The 20527-nt window shown below is 25.9% G+C and overlaps 1 protein-coding gene across 2 annotated transcripts in view; it reads right to left on the bottom strand.

Moving 5' to 3' along the window:
* Positions 1–694: 694 nt before the first annotated feature.
* nSyb (neuronal Synaptobrevin) overlaps positions 695–20527 on the bottom strand; it is a 76860-nt gene continuing 57027 nt past the window's right edge. For both annotated transcript variants that reach the window (XM_075377162.1, XM_075377168.1), the window contains 2 exons: positions 19142–19193; positions 695–1046 (listed from right to left, as the gene is read on the bottom strand). In XM_075377162.1, the coding sequence (XP_075233277.1) occupies positions 892–1046; positions 19142–19193 (207 nt within the window). In that variant the 3' untranslated portion in view covers positions 695–891. The remainder of the gene's footprint in view (positions 1047–19141; positions 19194–20527) is intronic.

Genomic DNA, 20527 nt, shown 5'->3' with positions numbered 1-20527 from the left:
TATAATATATAATATTTTTCTAAAAGAATTTCAAAATGTACATTAAAAATGGTTAATAATACATAAACACGAAGAAGCAAAATTGTTGTTATACTATTAATAATGCATTCATCAACTGATCTCTAGTTACATTCAGTACTGTAAATAAAAAGTCATCTGCATCACTTTATTTGAAGTGAATGTACTTTTCAGTTAGTACTATCTACATTATTTTAATGAATTTCTTGAAATAATTTACTTTTGTATATATATATATATATATATATATATATATATATATATATATATATATATATAAAATCAACTATATTTAATGGATCATGAAGGTACATTCATATTTAACATCTATAATAATAATAATATATACGGTATTATGTAAGTTTATTCCTATGTTTTGTTTCTTTTTTAAAAATTAATATTATTATTGAACATCAACATATTAAAATTAAAACAATTATATACATATTTATATAAATTATAATTAATTAATTATGTTAAAACATTTGTACATATTGTATACATTTTATGTATTAACAAGTATCGCCTAACAGTATTTCTGTATATAGGAAAATAAGTATTTGATAACTATTATAACATTTTCAACTTTAACTTCTATGTTTTAAAGTTTTAATAATTTATACTATTACATTTACTTTTGATTAAATTATATTCAATGTAACATATATGCTATGCATTATATCAAATGTTTTAAATAAAAAGAAAAATAAATTTAAAAAATTTATTAACACTTATAAACTTAAAAAAACTATTGAAATGTCTGAAATTTCACTTTATTCAGTTATTACAACAATTTAGCTTCAAACATCTCTTTTACAGCTATATTGATTCAGTCCATTTGATAATTATTTGTTGGAAGGTTAATGGAAGAGTTTAAGTAGTTTTTTCAGCACCTGTTGCAGCACCTGCAGCAGGAGCAGGTGCAGGAGCTGCAACACCTGGAGGTGGTGGAGCCATCTGTCCAGGAGGTGGATACATACCCGGATATGGGTACTGTGGACCTTCAGGTTTTTCTGGCATAAATTTAGCTAGAAAAGAAAAACAAATTTAGATTAGCATAGAAGTATTATTTTATGTATTTTTTTTTTTTTTTACAAAAAAAGCATATTTACAGACACTATTGTATTTGTGTGCAACACTTATTTATTTGCATGTATTCCATTTGCAGTCATTTTTTTCTTTAAGTAAAATTGTATGATGTTATAGAACTTTTTCTGCTGAAAAACTCTAACAGTGTTTATGAAAATGTCACTTAACCAAATTAAATTTTAATTTGAAAAGTAAATAAAATGAATGTATTACATTAATTCATCAAAATATTTATAAATTACTTTTTAATATATAGAAATAAAATGTACTAAAACAACTTTCAGGAGAATTATCAACTAAAGGATTTTCAAGAAATTTTTTCATTGAAGCTATTTGAAATCATCAGAATTATCATAAACATCAAAAGAAAAACCTTAAAAAGCAAAATGATGTTTGAAATTCTGTTTGGTTATCCAACTGTCTTAATGCATTTTTCCATATGTGCAAAAATCTCAAATTCAGTGTTTTTACTGCATCCTTCACTTTCAATTTTATTTACTTTTTACATTCATTTCAATGTCTTCTCTCACCCTTAACAATTGCTTGCGGCATCTTGGAAAATGAAGAGTGTTTAAATAAGCATAAATTTCAATGATTGAAGTCATTTTATTGAACCAGTTCCTGTAGATCAGAAAAGTTAAATGATGCTGGATGTAGTCTTATTACAAAATGTGGATATTTTTAGTTGCTAATGACTACTACATTTGATGTCACTCCATCCATCACTCCATGGATGTTATTTTAAAAAAAATTTCTTTGACATATCTACTAATTTTATGTATTTTAACATGAGATCTACTGGTAAATTTATTTTACTAATAAAAAAATTAATTTATTTTTAGAAGGTTTTTGCTGTAAACTTATTTTTTCTCCTATTCACTTTACTGTCTCTTTATTCTGAATTCTCTTATCCCCTATCATTTTTTACATTTATATGTTTTACATTGTTCATATATCTCTGTTCTTTATCTTTCTAGTTGTCCTGCAATTCATGTTTTGTTACTGTAAAAACTCATCTATCAAAAACTATAAAAAAAACCCAATTCCAAGACACCAAAATTGATTTTAGAAGACTTTTTCACTTTTGATAGTCCTTACTTGTACTAGTCTGCTTTTGATGCCCTTCAACTCTGTCCATCCTCATTACTGTAATTTTACTGCTTAGACAATTCTTCAATTTCTAATGTTATTCCTTTCCATCAGTTAAATCTTAACATATAAGTTGGACTGTAACTGTAAATTGTACATAAATCGCAATAAGTTATTGAAAAAAAATCCTTTGAAATTAATTTTTTTTGGTTAATTCGCCTCAATCTCAAGCTTGTGTGTGGGGGAATATGGAATGGAATTTGTTTAATATATGAGTTTAAACCTGGAAACATTTTGAAAGCATTATATGCTGTCATTCTACCATGGAGGTTGGCAGTTTCACAACTAAAATGCAAAGGTGAATGGAAAATTACTGACACATTTTGTTCTACAATTTATTTACACAAAGATAGGGATCCAACATGTACATCATTTTTCTACATCGTCAATGCACTTGGTCCAGCGATCCACAAGCTTGCGCATTCCATCCAAGAAAAAGGTCTTTGGTTTGTTGTGAAGCCACTTTTGCTGCGCTTCCTACATGTCTAAGTCTTTAGAAAATTGACAACCTTAGAAAGCATATTTGAGCAACCCAAAGAGATGAGAGTCGGCAGGAGCAAAATCTGGGCTATAGTGAGAGTATTTTAGTACTTTATAATTCATCTTGATTGTTTGAATGATGTAGCCAACTGTGTGCAGGTGGGCTTTGCCTTGGTACACATCACATACAGACTTTATGGAAGCTGAGCTCGTCAAGGATGATTTGATGAACAGAACCACGACTGAAATTATAGTTAAAAAAGATGTTACCTCATTGATGGTAATTCACCTACTCACCAACCATCTTGCTGAATCTTGTTGAATCATCTTGGTAATGCTTCCTGAATCTTCCTATCTGTGGTAGAGGTTGATGGATGTCCTGCTCGCTTTTCCCTCTTCTTGCATCACACTTGTTTAGCCAATTTTAAACTTCCCGATCCATGAAAAACCACTTTTACGTGATAAAGCATTGTTCCTGTATTATTGATACAAGTCTATGATAAATTTCATCCTGTTTCATACCCGCCAACCAGAAAAATCAGATCATTGCTCATTGTTCTTCCTTAGCACAAGTTGATCGCGACATGAACATGTTTACAATTTAATAGCTGGAAGGGAAATGATGTGATTGGAATTAGATTTTGCACACATAACCAGTCATATACCAACTCTAAGCTCATGTGCACAGAAGGCAGTATGACAACCTTGAAGGTGCACAGTGGTGAAAGTGTAGATAATTTTTGACTCGCCCTTGTATATTAATTGATGCTATAAAGACTTCTTAGTAGTTTCAGTAATTTTATTCCAGTATCTGAAACACAGCTGATCACGTAGAAAGAGATTTCTTTCAGTATGTTCTCACTTTAAACAAATAATAAATAAACGGATAAAAGTAGTTTCATTAAAGAAAAGATGGATTATTGAGATTGTAGACTCACTTTTAACTGAAAAATAATAAAATGTGTTACTTTTGTGATATTTTTATTACTGAAAACAGTCAACAGATACAAAGTATGTCTATATTCATATAATCACACCCAACAAAGTTTTTACTAACATTTCAAAAACTTTAAATAATACTCCCAACTAAGATTTCTTAATCAAAGAGAACTTACTGATTAAAAGAGAAAATTATTGGTAAAAAATTTGGTGATTCTTTCATGTAATAATATTTTAAAATGAATAATTATTATGGTATTTTTCCTAAATGTTTTGAGTATATATATACTTTCCCATTGTTGATATTCAGTAATACTAAATAAATTGCGTGTAAAATTTTTGATAGAGATTTAAAAATATTTTAAACCAAAGCACTCTTGAAATATTTACAGATCTGCACACTTCATTTTTCTTTTTACTGTTACCAGTAAGAAAAGGATTTAAAAATACTGACTTGACTGAAATCAATTCACTACCTAAGTACAAAATTGGCAGGTAAGTGCTAAACTACAATGCCAGTTTGAGTTTTGTTGAATACTTTATTAGAATTCATTAGTTTAAGCATCTAATGAATTGTCTTTGATGATATAATTTTTTTTAAATCTTTAACTGTGGTAATAGCAGCATTGATCCGTTTCTTGAATGTTTTGGCATAATTGTAGAATATGGGGATCTCAGCAACCCAATGAAATTATTGAGTATGTCAGAGATTCCCCAAAAATGAATGTGTGATGTGGTTTGATGTCCAGTCGTGCAATTGGCCCATTTTTTTTTCATGAGCCTACTATCACAGGGAATGTTTACTTAGATATGCTACAACTGTACATTTTCCCGCAAGTTGACTAAATTGAATAAGAAATTAAGTTGCTGTAATGTTTCAACAAGTTGGTGCGCTTCCACACTTTAGCCTAGGTGTTTGATGCGCTCTCAATGGAAAGTTCCCTAATTGTTGGGTAGGTAGGGCCTATGCTTTGACATCCAAGAAGCTCAAATTTGACACCCCTTGACTTTTTTCTATGGATACGTTGAAAACATTGTCTACAGTGAAAAAATCAGGGATGTACAACATTTAAAATAACAGATTACCGCTGCTGTTGCCAGAGTTATGCCTGCAATGATCCAACTGACCGGGGCAGAAGTTGATTATTGGCTGGATGATTGTAGAACAACCAATGGAGCTTATATTGAAATATTCTAAGGTGTATAAAAAATCTTTTTAGGTCGGTGAATTTTTAAAAAATACTCTTTCGATTATTATCTCTAGTAGTTTCAATTATTATTATCATTAATTATAATAAGTGTTGCACATCTTAATAAATACCCCTATTCTATACAACAAAATTATCTACAACACATATTAGGAAATGTTTTTATTATGTTAACACAAATAAATACAGTAATATAAAAAAGTGAGTTTGACTGATAAGTATGGATTGTTATCTGTAAACCTACTTTTTTTTTATATGTGAAATGCAAAATTTCTTCAGTTGATGAAAATAATTATACTTTTGAATTTATTGTTTTTATTTATTTATTTTTAAATAGCTGTGAGTTGTAGCCAGTCATTAAAAAAATTATTTGAGACAAATACAGAATATGAGAAATTAAGAATATAATGTTTTTACTAAACAGTCTGCTTTTACACATTTTTTTGTGAAATGTAGTGTAAGTTATTGCATTCCAGCATTAAACTAATTTTATAGACTTACAAAGTAATTTACATCATGTTTGAAAGTTTTAAGGTATGATCTGATATTAAATATTTAATTTCTGCTCGCACATTCCCTAATGTACGCAAATTTTAATGTTTTATTTAGGAAAAACATTAATATTATTCTGAATAAAAAGTGAGTCAGTAAATAGTATCTATGTTTTTTAAACTTATAACTTTAATAAACAGTATTTAATGTCAATGCAATCCAGATAAATAATTAATGTATGCAAGTAATTAATCAGAAAATAATAAACCTATAAAAGTGAATGTGTTTGCAATCAGTCATCTTATAATGTATCCATTAATAATTTATTCCATTTTTTATTTAGTTTGTTTCAATATCTTTTGTACTTTACTATGCATAAATCTAAAAATGTAGCAGTATTATACGAGTTAATGTTTTATAAAATTTATTTTTCAAAAGCTTTATAATTATGTGATGTTTTTATAATATTGATCTGATTAATTTTTAGGACAATACTTGGATTATTTTAGCAGGTTTAATGTTTTTCTTTGTTTTTTTTTTATGAATGTATGGTTAATGTAAATGTACAATACTAAGAAATCAAGTGTAGAATCCTGGTATATCAAATGTGTGATGTAGACAATTGTTAATCATTTATTTGTCCCTGATCTGTGTTATGTTTCTTAAAATGCTAATCTAAGCAACAAAGCAGATAATTTAAAAAGTAGTAAGATAAAGTAGTTGTAAAATGTGGGAATTACAAAATTATACATGAGAAAAGTATATTCTTATTAACTATATTAAAACTGAGATATTAAATTTAAAAATAAATTGTTGTTACTACTACTACTACTCCTTTTCCATATTGAAAATCTTCAAAATTAAGCAATCTCTTTCTTATCTATGCTTCTATCATTTGATCTGTCTGGCCTTGTTTTTGTATATTTAATACGAGTAGCATGATTAATTTCATATATGGACAAGATTGCACTGCATGCAACTAAAAATAACTAGATTAGCAAACCAACTGCAAACACTTCAGAAATTGAAACAGGGATCAAACAATAGTTCTGAAAGACATCTACTTTCAGTTTAAAAAACAAAAAAGGCATAATTAAAAAAAAAAAATGTTATTATTTTGATAAATATAAGAACACAACCTTGGTAGAATATATCTTCTTTAGTTATTTCTTAGTTCAATCATGTCTTTTTGAGTCAGATTGAAGAAAGTTTAATATAGAAGAAAAATAAAAAAATTAACAGTTTTCTGAGATGATTAAATGAATGGAATATTTTTTAACCACAAAGTAGTAGCTCAGTTTTATTCATCTATAAATAAAACTGAGCTAATGAAAAAATTGAAACCAACTGAGGTAGCTGCTATTTAATAATGACTTAAAAAACAGATTAAATAACAAATTTAATAATGATCTGAAGAAAGAGAAAGAAATGTTAAGTGTAAAAATAATTGATAAGTTGTAATAAGAATATTGCAATATGGACCTTTGGGTGAGGAGAGAGGAATCTGATATTAGATCTTTAAAATCAACTTGCACAGTCCCTATATATGCAGATTACAATATTTTGTCAAAAAACATTAATAGTTTTATTTTGACTAAAAAGTGAGTCAATATATAGCATCTATAAATTTTTCAAATTTCTAATTTCAATAAACAGTATTTACTTTGTTTGTTTGTTTCAGATAAGTAATTCCTTTTTGCAAGTAATTAAGCAGAAAATAGTTACAATCTCTCAGAAAAACTATCATACAAAGAAAAAGAAATGGAGGAAAAGACATTACTTGTTTGGAAAATTTGATACTGCAGTACAACTGTTATTCTTTAAAATTATTTAGAGCAGCAAGATCAAAAGTTAGAATAGCCATGATGATAGTCAACTTTCTTAAAGGAGATGGCACTTAAAGAAAAAGAATAAAAATAATATCACTAACAAAATGCATTATATGAGTGAATGAATATTTGATTATTGGAATGAAATTCTATTGAATATTTAATAGTCATCAATGATGATCTTGATATAACATACTGCACTGGTAAAGATTTTCATATAGCTGAAAAATGTTTCTGGACCTAGGCTGAAAAAATGCTCTCTAGCAGAAAACTTATTTTACTTGAAAAAATGTTTTGAGATGTTTTACTAGGAAACTGAATGTTATGCATTCCCTTATGGGTTATTGTAAATTTGAGATATTTCAAAGCCTAAGATAGTAAAAATTTTGTTTATTTAGAAATAGCAAAGTATGTGCAAGAATACTATTTATCATATGATAATATCACTTACTTTATAATGGTATAATCAACTGATAGCTGGGTGATGCTGCTGTTATTGATTTAATGGGCTTAATGACCACATTACATGGTTTTACTGTGTCTTCAACAAAAATCTCTTCAATAAAAAATTCTATTATTTTTCATATTGAGCTAAAATGAACTTCATACTTTTATATGAATGATGTTAAATGCCAAAACTAAAGGATGATGGCAGTAGTAGCATAATCTAAAAAAGGTTAAGGTATTCTTGTTCCATGTTTTTCAGAACTATTAAGTTTTTGTTATAAAAATTAAATAAATTAGTAAACCGGAATAACACAGCTTATATTACTATTTTAAAGCTGCATAAAAAATCAATTTTTGTTTTTAAAATATTTCAGAGTGATGGATTTTCTATGATCAGACTTTTGCATACTCTTCTCATGTATTTCATGAAAAACCAACATGCAGGAGACACAGGCAAATTCCATATTATGACACAAAGGTAACAACACACACATGCAGTAGACATCCAGAATTTATGAACTTGAAAGGAAAACATTTATCTTACCTTTAAAAATGCAGCTCCACCATATTCATGCCATTCAAGAAGATAACAAAGAAGTGATGGTACAAGATGAAAGAAAGGAGAATTAACATGCAATAATTTTTATAAAGACAAAACCTTTTGCGTGATTTATTACTAAAATAAAAGCTTAGTTTGATTTTAATCTATGATAAATTACGAAAACAAAAACAAAGACAACTTACTTTTCTTGAAATTATTTTGAGTCTTTGACATGAGTGATTTGTTCTCTATAATATTTATAATCCTTGAGATATTTAACAATTTTGAGATACAAGTATATATTAAATGAAATTTAAACCACCAAAACAGAGTAAATAGATAAGTTAAACTTATTATATTTATTCCAAGAATCTGATTTTTGCAGGAGATGCATCTTCAGTTGGTACTAAATTCTATAAAAATAAATAATTCTAATAAAAAAAAATTGTTTTTATATTTTGCGAATTTGTCAAAATTGTTACTGTTTTATAAATTTTGAATTTATTATGGACGAATATGCAAATTCTGCGATCCAATATTCTTTCTTTTTTCTGTTTAGCCTCTAGAACTACTGTAAGGTATTACTTCAGAGGATGAATGAAGATGATATGTATGAATGTAAATGAAATGTATTCTTATACAGTCTCAGATTGACCATTCCTGAGATGTGTAGTTAATTGAAACCCAACCACCAAAGAACACCAGAATCCACAATCTAGTTTTCAAATCCGTATAAAAGTATAAACTGCCTTTAATAGGATAAAACTGCTGTCCAGCACTGAAATGATGTAATATTTATTAAAATATTAATATTACATCATCACAAAACAAAATTAAAATTATTATTTTAATTTAGTTATTACATCATTACAGTACTGGGTAGCAGAATTTCCGTATTCATTCATAATAAATCCAAATTTTATAAAACAGTAAAAATTTCGACAAATTCAAAATTTACAAATCATAACAACTTATTTTAATGTAATTATGGAATTAAATACCAACTGAAGATGCAGGATGCTGTGAAAATTGATTTTTGGAAGTAATATGGTAAGTTTAACTTATCTGTTTACTGTGTTTTGATAGTTTAGATTTCATTTATTATAAATTTTATATAATATTATATTAGCACAGTGTCAATCAATATGTTAAGTTAATGAATTATTTGAATTGTCAAAAATCATTTGTATAATATTTCATTTCATTTGTATAATATATCATTTGTATTATAAATAAATGTTTATTGAAAAAAGTTATTCTACTTTCTCTTTTATATTCACAAAAAAAACCTCATACAAGACTAATGGTCTATGGACCATATAAGGATGACATCTATATAAATTTTGCTGAGGAAATTAAAACAATTTTCAGAAATCAAAATTTAACTTCTTAAAAAAAAAGGAAAGAAAAATTATAATTACCCTTTTTATAATTGATAAAATTAGCACCCTGATGATTATACACAATTCATTTATGTTTCATTTTTCTATATTTTAAATTTCATAAATTGTATGGTTTATTTATTTTTTCTTTTTTTAATAAGGATAAGTTAAAAAAAATAGTTTCTTTATCATTTCAGTCTGAAGAAAGTTATTTTTAAAAAACAATAAACATCATCATAAATATATCTTAAGTGAGCAATAGTACTCATCTACATAGTTCTTGGAATCCCCTTACATAACAAAATACTAGTATTCTGGTTATATCAACATATTATGTAAAATATTTGTGTTTGAGAATTTAGAATTTTTGTTCTTTGTGTTGATCTAAAAACATTTTAAAACTAAAATTAAAAATATTTATCAATTAACTCAAGCTGTTGAAAGGCATATTAACAAAAAAGAAAGGACTGCCTGTTTTTCTGAAGTTAAAGGTAATAGGGTATCAGTTAAACAAATCACATAAAAATAACAAGAGCACTGAAGTAAATTTATATGGGAAACAGGAAAGTCAGAAATATAAAGAAAAGAACCTTTAGAATCATACTGAAAGATTAGGTGAGTCGATGGCGTATAATGGTTTTGTAGTGAAAAGGTTATAATATTAATTACAGAAGAAAGAGGTTTGTAGCAGGGTACTGTAAAAAGAAGGGCAAAGTTGTATATTAAAACATACTAAGGAGTGTATGTTAAGTGTTAGTCAACTTGGTTTTAAAAGGAAGTGAAGAGGGTAAAATAGTGAATGAAGTCAAATATTAGGATGTATGAATCAGATAACTGAGGATGTTGGACATAATATTATATAATTGGTTTGATGTACCTTTATATTCCTTCCTGTGAGAGGTACATGGAAGCAATCAAATGGTTGATGACCAAACAAAAGAATATTTACATAATTCTATGTAATACTACTCATGAGCACGCTTTCATCAGTAACCAGCTTTATTGCTATGGTTGCACTAAAATTGCTGCTGGTGATAATTTTTTTTTTAAATAAGAAGATATACATGTTTGTTTAGGATATGATCAAAACAGATTTATTTTTTAACTGTGACTGCCTGTATAAAAGGATATCAATATTATGTGTTTGTACATTTCATATAATTTAAATCTGATAATATTTTATTAAGATTCATCCAACAAGGGAATAAATTTAATAAACATTTAAATAATACTCACTTTTCACTGTAATTTTTTTTCTTGTGCTATGAATTTTTTATAGACTACTTCAATACTTACACTACTACAGAAGTACTTTAGTTCTTCAGTAGTGTAATATGTGATACATTAAAAATATTAAAAGTATATAAAAAATTATTTAACATAATGAAGAGAATAATATGAACACACCATCACTCCATAATGATTGTTTAATCATTAAAAATAATTGCTTGGTTATTTGATTATTATCCCTACGAATTTTATTATTATTATTTGATTTAATTTTTGTAAATAAATGATTTATTTTGTAAAGTGTATTTTGAGAAACGTTGAAATGAATTTATTATTAAATTAACTGTATAGTTTTCTGGAATTTTTAAAAATTTTATTGAAATATTTCAAAATTTTACTGTGATTTAATTATATTACTACTGGTATCTAGTAAAACAAAAGACAAAAAAACATAATTTTTAATTGACAGTCCTGTCAACTTTTTTATATATATATTTCAAGTTTGTGTTTTTTTATTATTATTATCAGTGTTATAGTAGTAATAATTATTATGCCACTGGTTTGCTTAGAGTATGTTCTGGTTGTCACAAGTTAGTTGAATTCTAAATTTGCCACTGGTCCTGATAATATTCCATCATACATTATCAAGGGAATTAGTTTGTTGATCGCTCCTGTCCTCACCTCTACTTGCAATTGGAATTTTCAATCTGGCACTTATCCTTCCCTTAGGAAGACTGCAACTTTCATACTTATTCCTAAATCCTATAATAAATCATTTCTGTCCTATCTATTTATTATGTTCTTTTTCCAAAATCATTGAAAAAATAGTTACATATTTACCGTCACATTCAACCACTAATCACTGTTTATCAACATGAATTTATGCAGGGTCATTCGACTACATCAAACATCACCTACACTCCTGACATCACTGGTCCATTTGTAGAGAGACAAGATCAGGTAGATGTTATCTGGTTTGATTTTCAAAAGTGTTCAACAAGATGATAGTCTATACTCCTCTGTAAACTGAGACATTACAGTTTAAATGAATATCTGCTTTATTAATTGCCTCATATCTTAGAGGAAGGAGATTTTCTATTCGCTATCTCATTCATCATCTCATGTGTTTATTGCTTCTTCTGGTGTTCCTCAGCTCTAATTTGGATCTGTTTTTTTTATTTTTTTATGAATGAAGTGTCAGTGGTTATCTCTGTTGACTTTGAAATTTATGCAGATTATCATTCAGTCTCTTTTGCCGGTTTATCATTCAGTCTCTTTTGAGCATGACTCAAAAGTCATGCTCAAAAAAGTCATACCTCAAAAGTCAAGATGATCTTCTGATACACAATAATATTAATGCTATTTATGAGTAGATACAACTTAATAAAATACTTTTGTTAATAAGGTCCTTTACATTCTATTCTCCAGAAAAACCAATCTTTCTCATCATGTTTACTTCATTAATGGTCAACCTATTAGAATTGAACAAAAGTAAATGATCTCGGAGTCTTAATGGACACCATGCTTTATTTAAAAGATCATGTAGATGTGATTGTTAATAAGGTGAAGCGCAACCTTGGGCTGATTAAATGGCTTGCAAGACTATTTCAAAACCGAAACTCATGTCTGACACTTTAAAAATTCTTAGTTCTCAGTCAACTGGAATATTCCACTACCACATGAAACAAACTACATAATTATATTGCAGAAAGAGTACTCAGAATATCTTCTTACATTGGTCGCATCACAAATTTGGTTGGCAATTAAGCATCTCTGATATCTGTCGTCGTTTGGATTAGCCATCCTTGTCCAGTACTTTTTGATGTGTTTGACTTTTTTGATTTGGTTCTTTTCTCAAAAAATTATTTATGGACTTAATAGTATTCCTGGCAGTGTTTCAATCAAAACTCAAAGAACTAATGTTAGAAATTTCTTTACATTTAGTTTGTGGAAACAATCTGTATTTCCTACCATCTGATGCATGGGTACTGCAGAACATTTTTAAAGTAAGATTAACTTCTTCCAGGCTTTTACACAATATGTGCACGATTTAAAGAAGATTCTATATGTTTGACTGAGAAATGATTTTAAATTGATTGTAGTTATTATTATCATTATTGCTGTTTATAATCTAATCAGCTTATACTGTTCATTGTTTTTGATTTTAATTTGCCCAGCATTATATGCTCTAATTGACACTTGTTTTTTTCTTTATATATATTTTTTATTTTAATATTATGTAATTTTCTTCTTTTTTAGCATATCTTGGCTTCTGCTGCTGTGCTGAATTAAAATAATAAGTAAAATTATTATTAAGATAAATAATAATAATTTCTATTACATAAATTTCTAAATTTTTTAAGTTCTTTTTATTTTGTAAAGGTTTTTTATTTTTTAAATTTGTTCTTACGAAAGGTTTTTATTCATACTTGTAAGTCTGTATAAGAACCTAATTTTTTTTGAAACGTTAGCTTGTCATACAAACGTAAAATGTTTCTAGTTTTTTTACCACATTTTATTATTTTTGTATACATAAAACTTTACATATAAACATCACTGTCATTGAATTTGATTTTATTGGTCAATCTGTTTAATTTTTTATGATAGTTATGATATTATGACAGATGTTTCTTGAATATTTTAATTATAAATATGTAATGTTTATTGTAGTTTTTTAATGTCGTAAAGTGCATATTTTGTTTTCATGCTTGAAATTGAATTTACTTTCTATTTTATTTAAATCCCTTAAGCTGAAATCATTATTTATTATTCTAATTTACTGTATCAATCTCTTTAGTTAATACTTAGTTATTATCTTTGTAATTGAAACATCAGTTAATCTATGGTTTTTCTGCTACTTTCTGTGCTTTGAACAGGTTAAATTTGTTTATCACTGCAATTGTTTAACTATTATTACTTTCTTTTATTCCTAATTTTAATATCCAAGAAACATATTCTTTTAATTCTTTCTATCTCTAGTGTGTATGTTGTTTTAGTAGTTATTAAATTTATTACAAATTACTTCATGTTCTGAATTAATTTGTTTACTGTAAATTAAAAATATTTTATTTTACAGGTATAAATTTGATTAAAAAGTATTATTTTTTTACACATTGTAAAATTATTTATAGCATGCACTATTGATTGAGAAAATTACCAATTAACTTTTATTTTGTTACCACTGAATACAAAATTTATTTGATTTATAGAGTTTTAATAATGATATTTCCTTATTTATAAATATTTAATTGATTATGTAAATTAATCTTTCCATATTTAATGTTTCCTCAGTAGGAAAAATATCATATACATATGTTTGTATATGTTTATGTACATGTTGTATATGTTTATGTTGTGTATTATACTGCTAAGAGTTTACTTGTTTATTAATTTTTTTTTACTTTAATTTTTTTTATAAACATTTCATTATTTAAAGAAATATTACTTTCATATAAGAAATAATACTTTCATTATTTTAAGAAATACTAGTGCATGACAGAAGAAATCACAGTGAAAGAAAAATACCTAACATGCGAAAAAGAAATTATTTTTTAAATATTTAAGTGTGTTAAATAATCCTCTTTATTTGGATGAGCAAATGTCTACGTTAGTGTTGAGGTAAGTTGAGGATTTATGTACAATTGATCTCTTCCTATGGAACATTTGGTGAATACCAGCTCTGTACTAAAATGTTGTGTTTTTCCATATTCATTATATCTTTGTTTGAAACTGGTTACCAGTAGAACTTTCTGCTGTTAGATATATTTCAGTTACATATTACTAGAACTGTATTTATTAAATAAACAAACAAGTGTGTGTGTTGGTTTATTATGTTTGGTTTAACTTTTTTTATTCACTGATTTTACTCTGAACCTTTTTCAGCAAGTGATGCTGATATGGGTTCACAGAGCACGATTGGCATGAGAACCTTTTTATTCTCTTGATCTCCATTCCATCTTGGATTATATTTCCCAACACATTATACTGTTTGATAATGATCAAAATATTTTTCCATAGTAATTTATAAAACATACAGTTCACTTAGTCTAGTATTTTATTCATTAGATGTTGCAGTCCTTGCAAAGAATCAGCAGATAATTTGTTTATGAAAGTTAAAAATTATTATTTACGTTTATTAAAATTACCTTAGTGTTTGTTATATGATGGTGCCATCATATAATGTCATGTATTATTTTATGAATAGATTTGTTGTTTGTAGCTGTATGTTTGGTTATGTTTTGTGTTTGTTAAATAAGACAACCAAAGCAATATCTGAATTAAATGACTCAAAATTTAAAGAGCATCTATTAAATCATTTTTAGAACCCAAAACCAATCAAAAAGCAGATCTGTACACACAGAATACATTTAAAAAATTCAATTCTCTAAAAATAAAGGTTCAATCAAAGTTACAATGTATATAAAAAAACAATACACATCTAGTAATATTGAGTTGGCATTTGCCAACCAACATATAGAAGCTCATCAAAAAAGCAGATATTAATAAAAACCTAATCTATAAATACTCAGTAAAAGACCACATTATTGTGTACACATCTGTACAGTGTGAAATTCACAAACACACAAAAAACACATTGATAGATTATATGGATAGTCTAAATTCAAAAGCGTAAACATGTTAAACCATATGCAAAATACATATATTTCTATTGACCACATCCAAATTGCAACAACTTTAATATTACTGGCCACTAATGGATGAAGGTTACCCATGTATAGATAAAAATGTTTTGACATAATATATATATATATATATATATATATATATATATATATATATTTATAAATTTGGGATAGTTCTTCTTAAAAATAATACCTAAAAAATTATATAAATTAAAAAAAAAATATATAAAGTTATATTTAAAATTTAAAAGATTAAAAAAAATGTATTTTATGCCATGAAATATAATTTTTATATCATACAAAAATCTATTGAATAAGTTTTATTTCATGTTTACTAAACTATTATCAAATACTATTTCTTTTTCACTTAAAATTTGGACCAATCATCATTGTGAGAACCATGTATTTTATAACCAAAGCAATGAATTGTTATAAATTACATAAAAATGGCTTCTAAAACCATTAAGTAATGGTTAAAAAACAGGGAGCAAATTATAAATGATTAAAATTGAAATAAAATATGAAGTTTAAACCTTTGTTTGTATCGCTCAGTTTTAATTTTTTTTTATTCTCATACAAAGAAGTACTACTTTTCAGTGTAGTATTTTGTGAATAAAAAATCTATTTTCCAAAGCAGATATCATCAAACATATATAAAGAAGTCACAAAGAGGTTTTTTAATTACTGTGGAAAAAATTCAGTTTACTAAGTCACTGATTAAAAAAAAAGTGCGACAAAAATTTTCAAATTTTTAGTAGAGAAATTAATAAATTAATAGCATGCATTAAATATTTAGAATAAAATAACATGCATGATATATTTCTTGTTTTTTTTTTTTTTTACTAAAATTTCATTGAGTTAACCAGAGAAAAAAATTAAGATTTTGTAAACGTTTACCTGTTAGAACTGTAAATTTTCATTAAACTTCATAAGTAAAATGCTACCAATTGAAAAATGCATTTAATAACAATAATTATAATTCAAGAAATTATCAGATTAAAATCAAAGAAAACAATAATTAATAAAACAGCATCAAGACATGCTACAAATCTACTTGAAAAAAATACAACATTTTTATTAAAATTGAAAAAATGCATTGTTACTTAAAAGCTAAAACTATTACGTTACTATTATCAGCTATGATGAATAAATATTTATAATAAAAAGCATCATTTCTAAAATTCAGGGTAACTTAAAGATGTGTAAACTAAAAATATTCATATGTAAATTAACTATAAAAACTTAGGTAAAATATATAATAATTAGTTTTAAATATAAGTAACAAAAATTACTTCTAAAAATAAAATCCTTGTTTAGTTAATTGTTAAAACAAATAAATAAGATGCTTTACTATATTTCGGTTAAAATCTGTTCATATAATAATAGAAATAATAATAAATTATTTTTTTAATTATTGTAATTCATTTGGATTAAAGTAAATAAAATATTAAATCTGTTCAGAGTCAGAAATTTATTTTTATATTATTTTCTTCAACTACAAGAAGAAAAAATCTCCTAATATTTATTAAAAAGTCTTTTATCATATTCAAATACTTATGAAAATGTAGGCTACATTGTCATAATAGATTTGAATTTAATTTATAAATTTATATAATAATTCATATAAGTACATTGTTATACAATCATGTACTTACAGGGCTGAATGGGTAACAATTTAAATGATATAAATAATACTGGATAATTAACTAGAAACTATAGTAACATTTTTAACAAAACAAATTTATTATGCATCACCAATTAATATTAATAATATTATATTAACAAAATAATTTATTAGTAGTAATAATCATACGCAATAAATTAATATAAAGCATTGCATAAATTAAACTAGCAAATTAATAATATTAAATTATAAATGCATAAAAATTTACTGCTGTGAATAAATAATTAAATTATCTACAAAATACTGTGAACATTAAAGATTGTTTAAAAAAATTATCATTGTGTAATGCTAAAAGCAATAATTAAATTTATATCAGCTGCTTCATCATCTAAGATCGATTCTATAATCGGTAGGGTCAGTTATGTCAGTCCTAAATTTCAGTCCTACTGATATAAATAGAATTCCTATGATCTAATCCTTTCTCTTATGATAATTCACAACACAATTATAGTAATAACTTGAGATATCTTTTTGTCATTTTGTCAGCTTCACATCACTGTAACATTTCTTATCACACTTAAAACTAAAAAGTTATTCAAGAAGAAGCTTTTTGCTTATTTTGAGTACCAAGAACCAAATCATACAGTGAGATAAAATAATAAAAATGTTACAAATATATATGTAATTTTTTCAGAGTAAGAAAATGTAAATAACATAATTCAAACCAATAAAGATGTCACAACATTCTATGAAGTTTAACACATACTGAATCAAACTATTCTCACATTCCATAAAATGAATTTGAAATAATATTCTTACACGTAAATAAATCTTTCCAGACCATTCAGATGCTTGTTGTCATGCAGTTTAGACATCACATTTATCTTATGTCAACATCCAAAAGAAAATATTCTGATAAAATCCATAATTTTTTTTTTAATAAAATGAAAACTAAGAAATAAATAAAATTAAAGAGATCTTACACACTGAACTATTACGCAGTAGTAATAACAATAAAAGTTACATGAAAAATGAACCCATTTCAATTATGTAGTAATTTTAAACATTTCTGAGCATACATAAACAAAAAATGTTAAGAACAAAAATACAACAATTATTATTTGAAAACAGCACAGTACATACAAACAAGGCACACCAATTATTTTAATTTCCCACTTAACATTAATAAGGATCTGTGAAACCTTGTTGTATTTATGTGATGATAAGAAATACACTGACATAAAGCCATTTTACTAATAGAGAGAAAAACAAATAATAATAAGTGTATTTATATTTTTTCAGTAGAAACTAGCTAATAGCAACAGTTTAGATATATATATTATTATTAACATAGACACATACACAATAGTTTTTCATAATCCTACTTGATTATTTAGATAATTCATAAATAATATTTATTAACTGTATATATATATATATATATATATATATATATATATATATATATAAATTAAACAAGTAAAAATTATTACTGTTAGAAACTTAATTACATTATAATATATACATTTTCTTATATTTCTATGACCAAATTTTATAATTTATATACTGTATGTATATAAGAAACAAACAAGTACTTAAAAATATACTTGAATCCAAGAAACTTCTATCTAATTTATTTACAATTTGTGAATAATACTTTTTATTATTAATGAAATGAAATTTTGCTTGAACTTTTTGGTTACTAATCTTGAAATTAATGTTTATTTAATATTTGAAACAAAATTTGCGTGTTACCGGTTCAGTCGTTGTGTAAATATGTTATATTAATGTTTAATAAGCCATAAAATTATATTCAAACAAAATAATTCCTATTGCATTTTTGTCACTTTTTTCTAAATTTTGCATTTTTTGCTTTGGTAACAAAAATTCCATTATAGGAACATTATTTTTTCATTATTATGAAATTTTTGTTTATTCATTTCATATGTTTTAAACATTCTCTTTTTCACCCTATGCATTCATTATTTTCTGACCACAGTCAAAAGTCGAATTTTATAGTAGGTATGTTTAGCAGAAGTTAGTGGCTGTTGGTTTATTAATTGAACTTACCCACTATGATGGCTAGTATTACTAGACCAATAACACCCATAATGATCATCATCTGAAATCAGAAAAATGGCATTGCAATTATTGCTTGTGATGAAGCTGTTATTGTGAAGAAACTTTTGACAGTAAGTTAATACTTTCAAAACATGATTTAAAAAATGAACCTGTAAAAATCTGCAGTTTTTTTACAATTAAAATTGGATCACTTGTATGTAGTTCACTTTTTAGAAAGATACAACCCTCCTTTTATTCAAAGAATGTTTTTGGTTCTTGACATTTTGCTTATTGTTTTATTGACAATATTTTTAAGTGTATCATCCCACATCATTATATCAGATGGAAAAATATAACATGACAAATTATTAAAAAAAAAAAGTTTTAATGTTATAAAAATAGAATTTAATACCAAGATGTAAGATACTGCAAAAACTAGTTATTGGAAATTAATAGTAAGTTTAACTTATCTAATTACTGTGTTTGATGGATTGCATTTTATATAATATTAAAATATTACTATGTGTGCTTAAACTTCTCTTTAGGAGAGTGATAAACTACATGTTAATCTAATACAGGATCTACATAATTGAGTGTAAACTGAGAAAAATTTGTACTAATCTTCATACTAAAGACAGAATGTTACTGCAATTCTGACTGACCTTCTCAATAAAAAGAAAGCTTTTTCTGTGGGTTGTAATGACAGAATAGTGAAGAATCATATTACAGTATTAAATTATAAAATTCATTATAATAGAAAACAAGACATTTTACTATTTGTGATGGTAAAGTGAACTAATATACTTCAAAGGAAAACTTATAAATCACTTTTTAGAAAGATATGACCCTCCTAGCATTCAAAGAACTTTTAACATGTTGTTTATTGTTTTATTGACAACATTTTTAAGTGTCACCTGACTCTTAACTTGACTCACATCAGTTACGGTCTGTGAGTTAGGATCTGACAACTGACTTAGTTACTACGGAGGTTTGTTAACTTTCAAAAGACACCTTTCCATAAATAATTCAGGCGTGTTCAGCTGGATTGTTATATGGGAAGCATATAGACCAATTATATTTAACTCATTCTACTATATTTAAATCCTCTAGAAATTCTCATTTTCCTGATCACTCTCTGTGGATGGAAATTGTCTTCATAAGGATAAATTTAGGATTGCTCTCATTGAAAAATGGTCTAAAACAAAGCTGCAGAATGTAGTTGAAATATAGTTTAAATATTTTTTAAGAAAAGTATAGTAGCTATGCAGAATACGAGGTTATGTATATTGTACTGCTTAAATACAGGTCTGCAAGAAGAATTTAATGAATTAAATGTTTTCAATTAATTTTTTTTTGCAAAAATTTCTATTTATATTGGAAGAGTTTCCCCATAAC

Source organism: Lycorma delicatula, chromosome 1 (genome assembly GCF_047948215.1).
Source record: "Lycorma delicatula isolate Av1 chromosome 1, ASM4794821v1, whole genome shotgun sequence".
In the NCBI taxonomy this organism is placed as follows: domain Eukaryota; kingdom Metazoa; phylum Arthropoda; class Insecta; order Hemiptera; family Fulgoridae; genus Lycorma; species Lycorma delicatula.
This window is presented reverse-complemented; position numbering and strand designations above follow the sequence as displayed.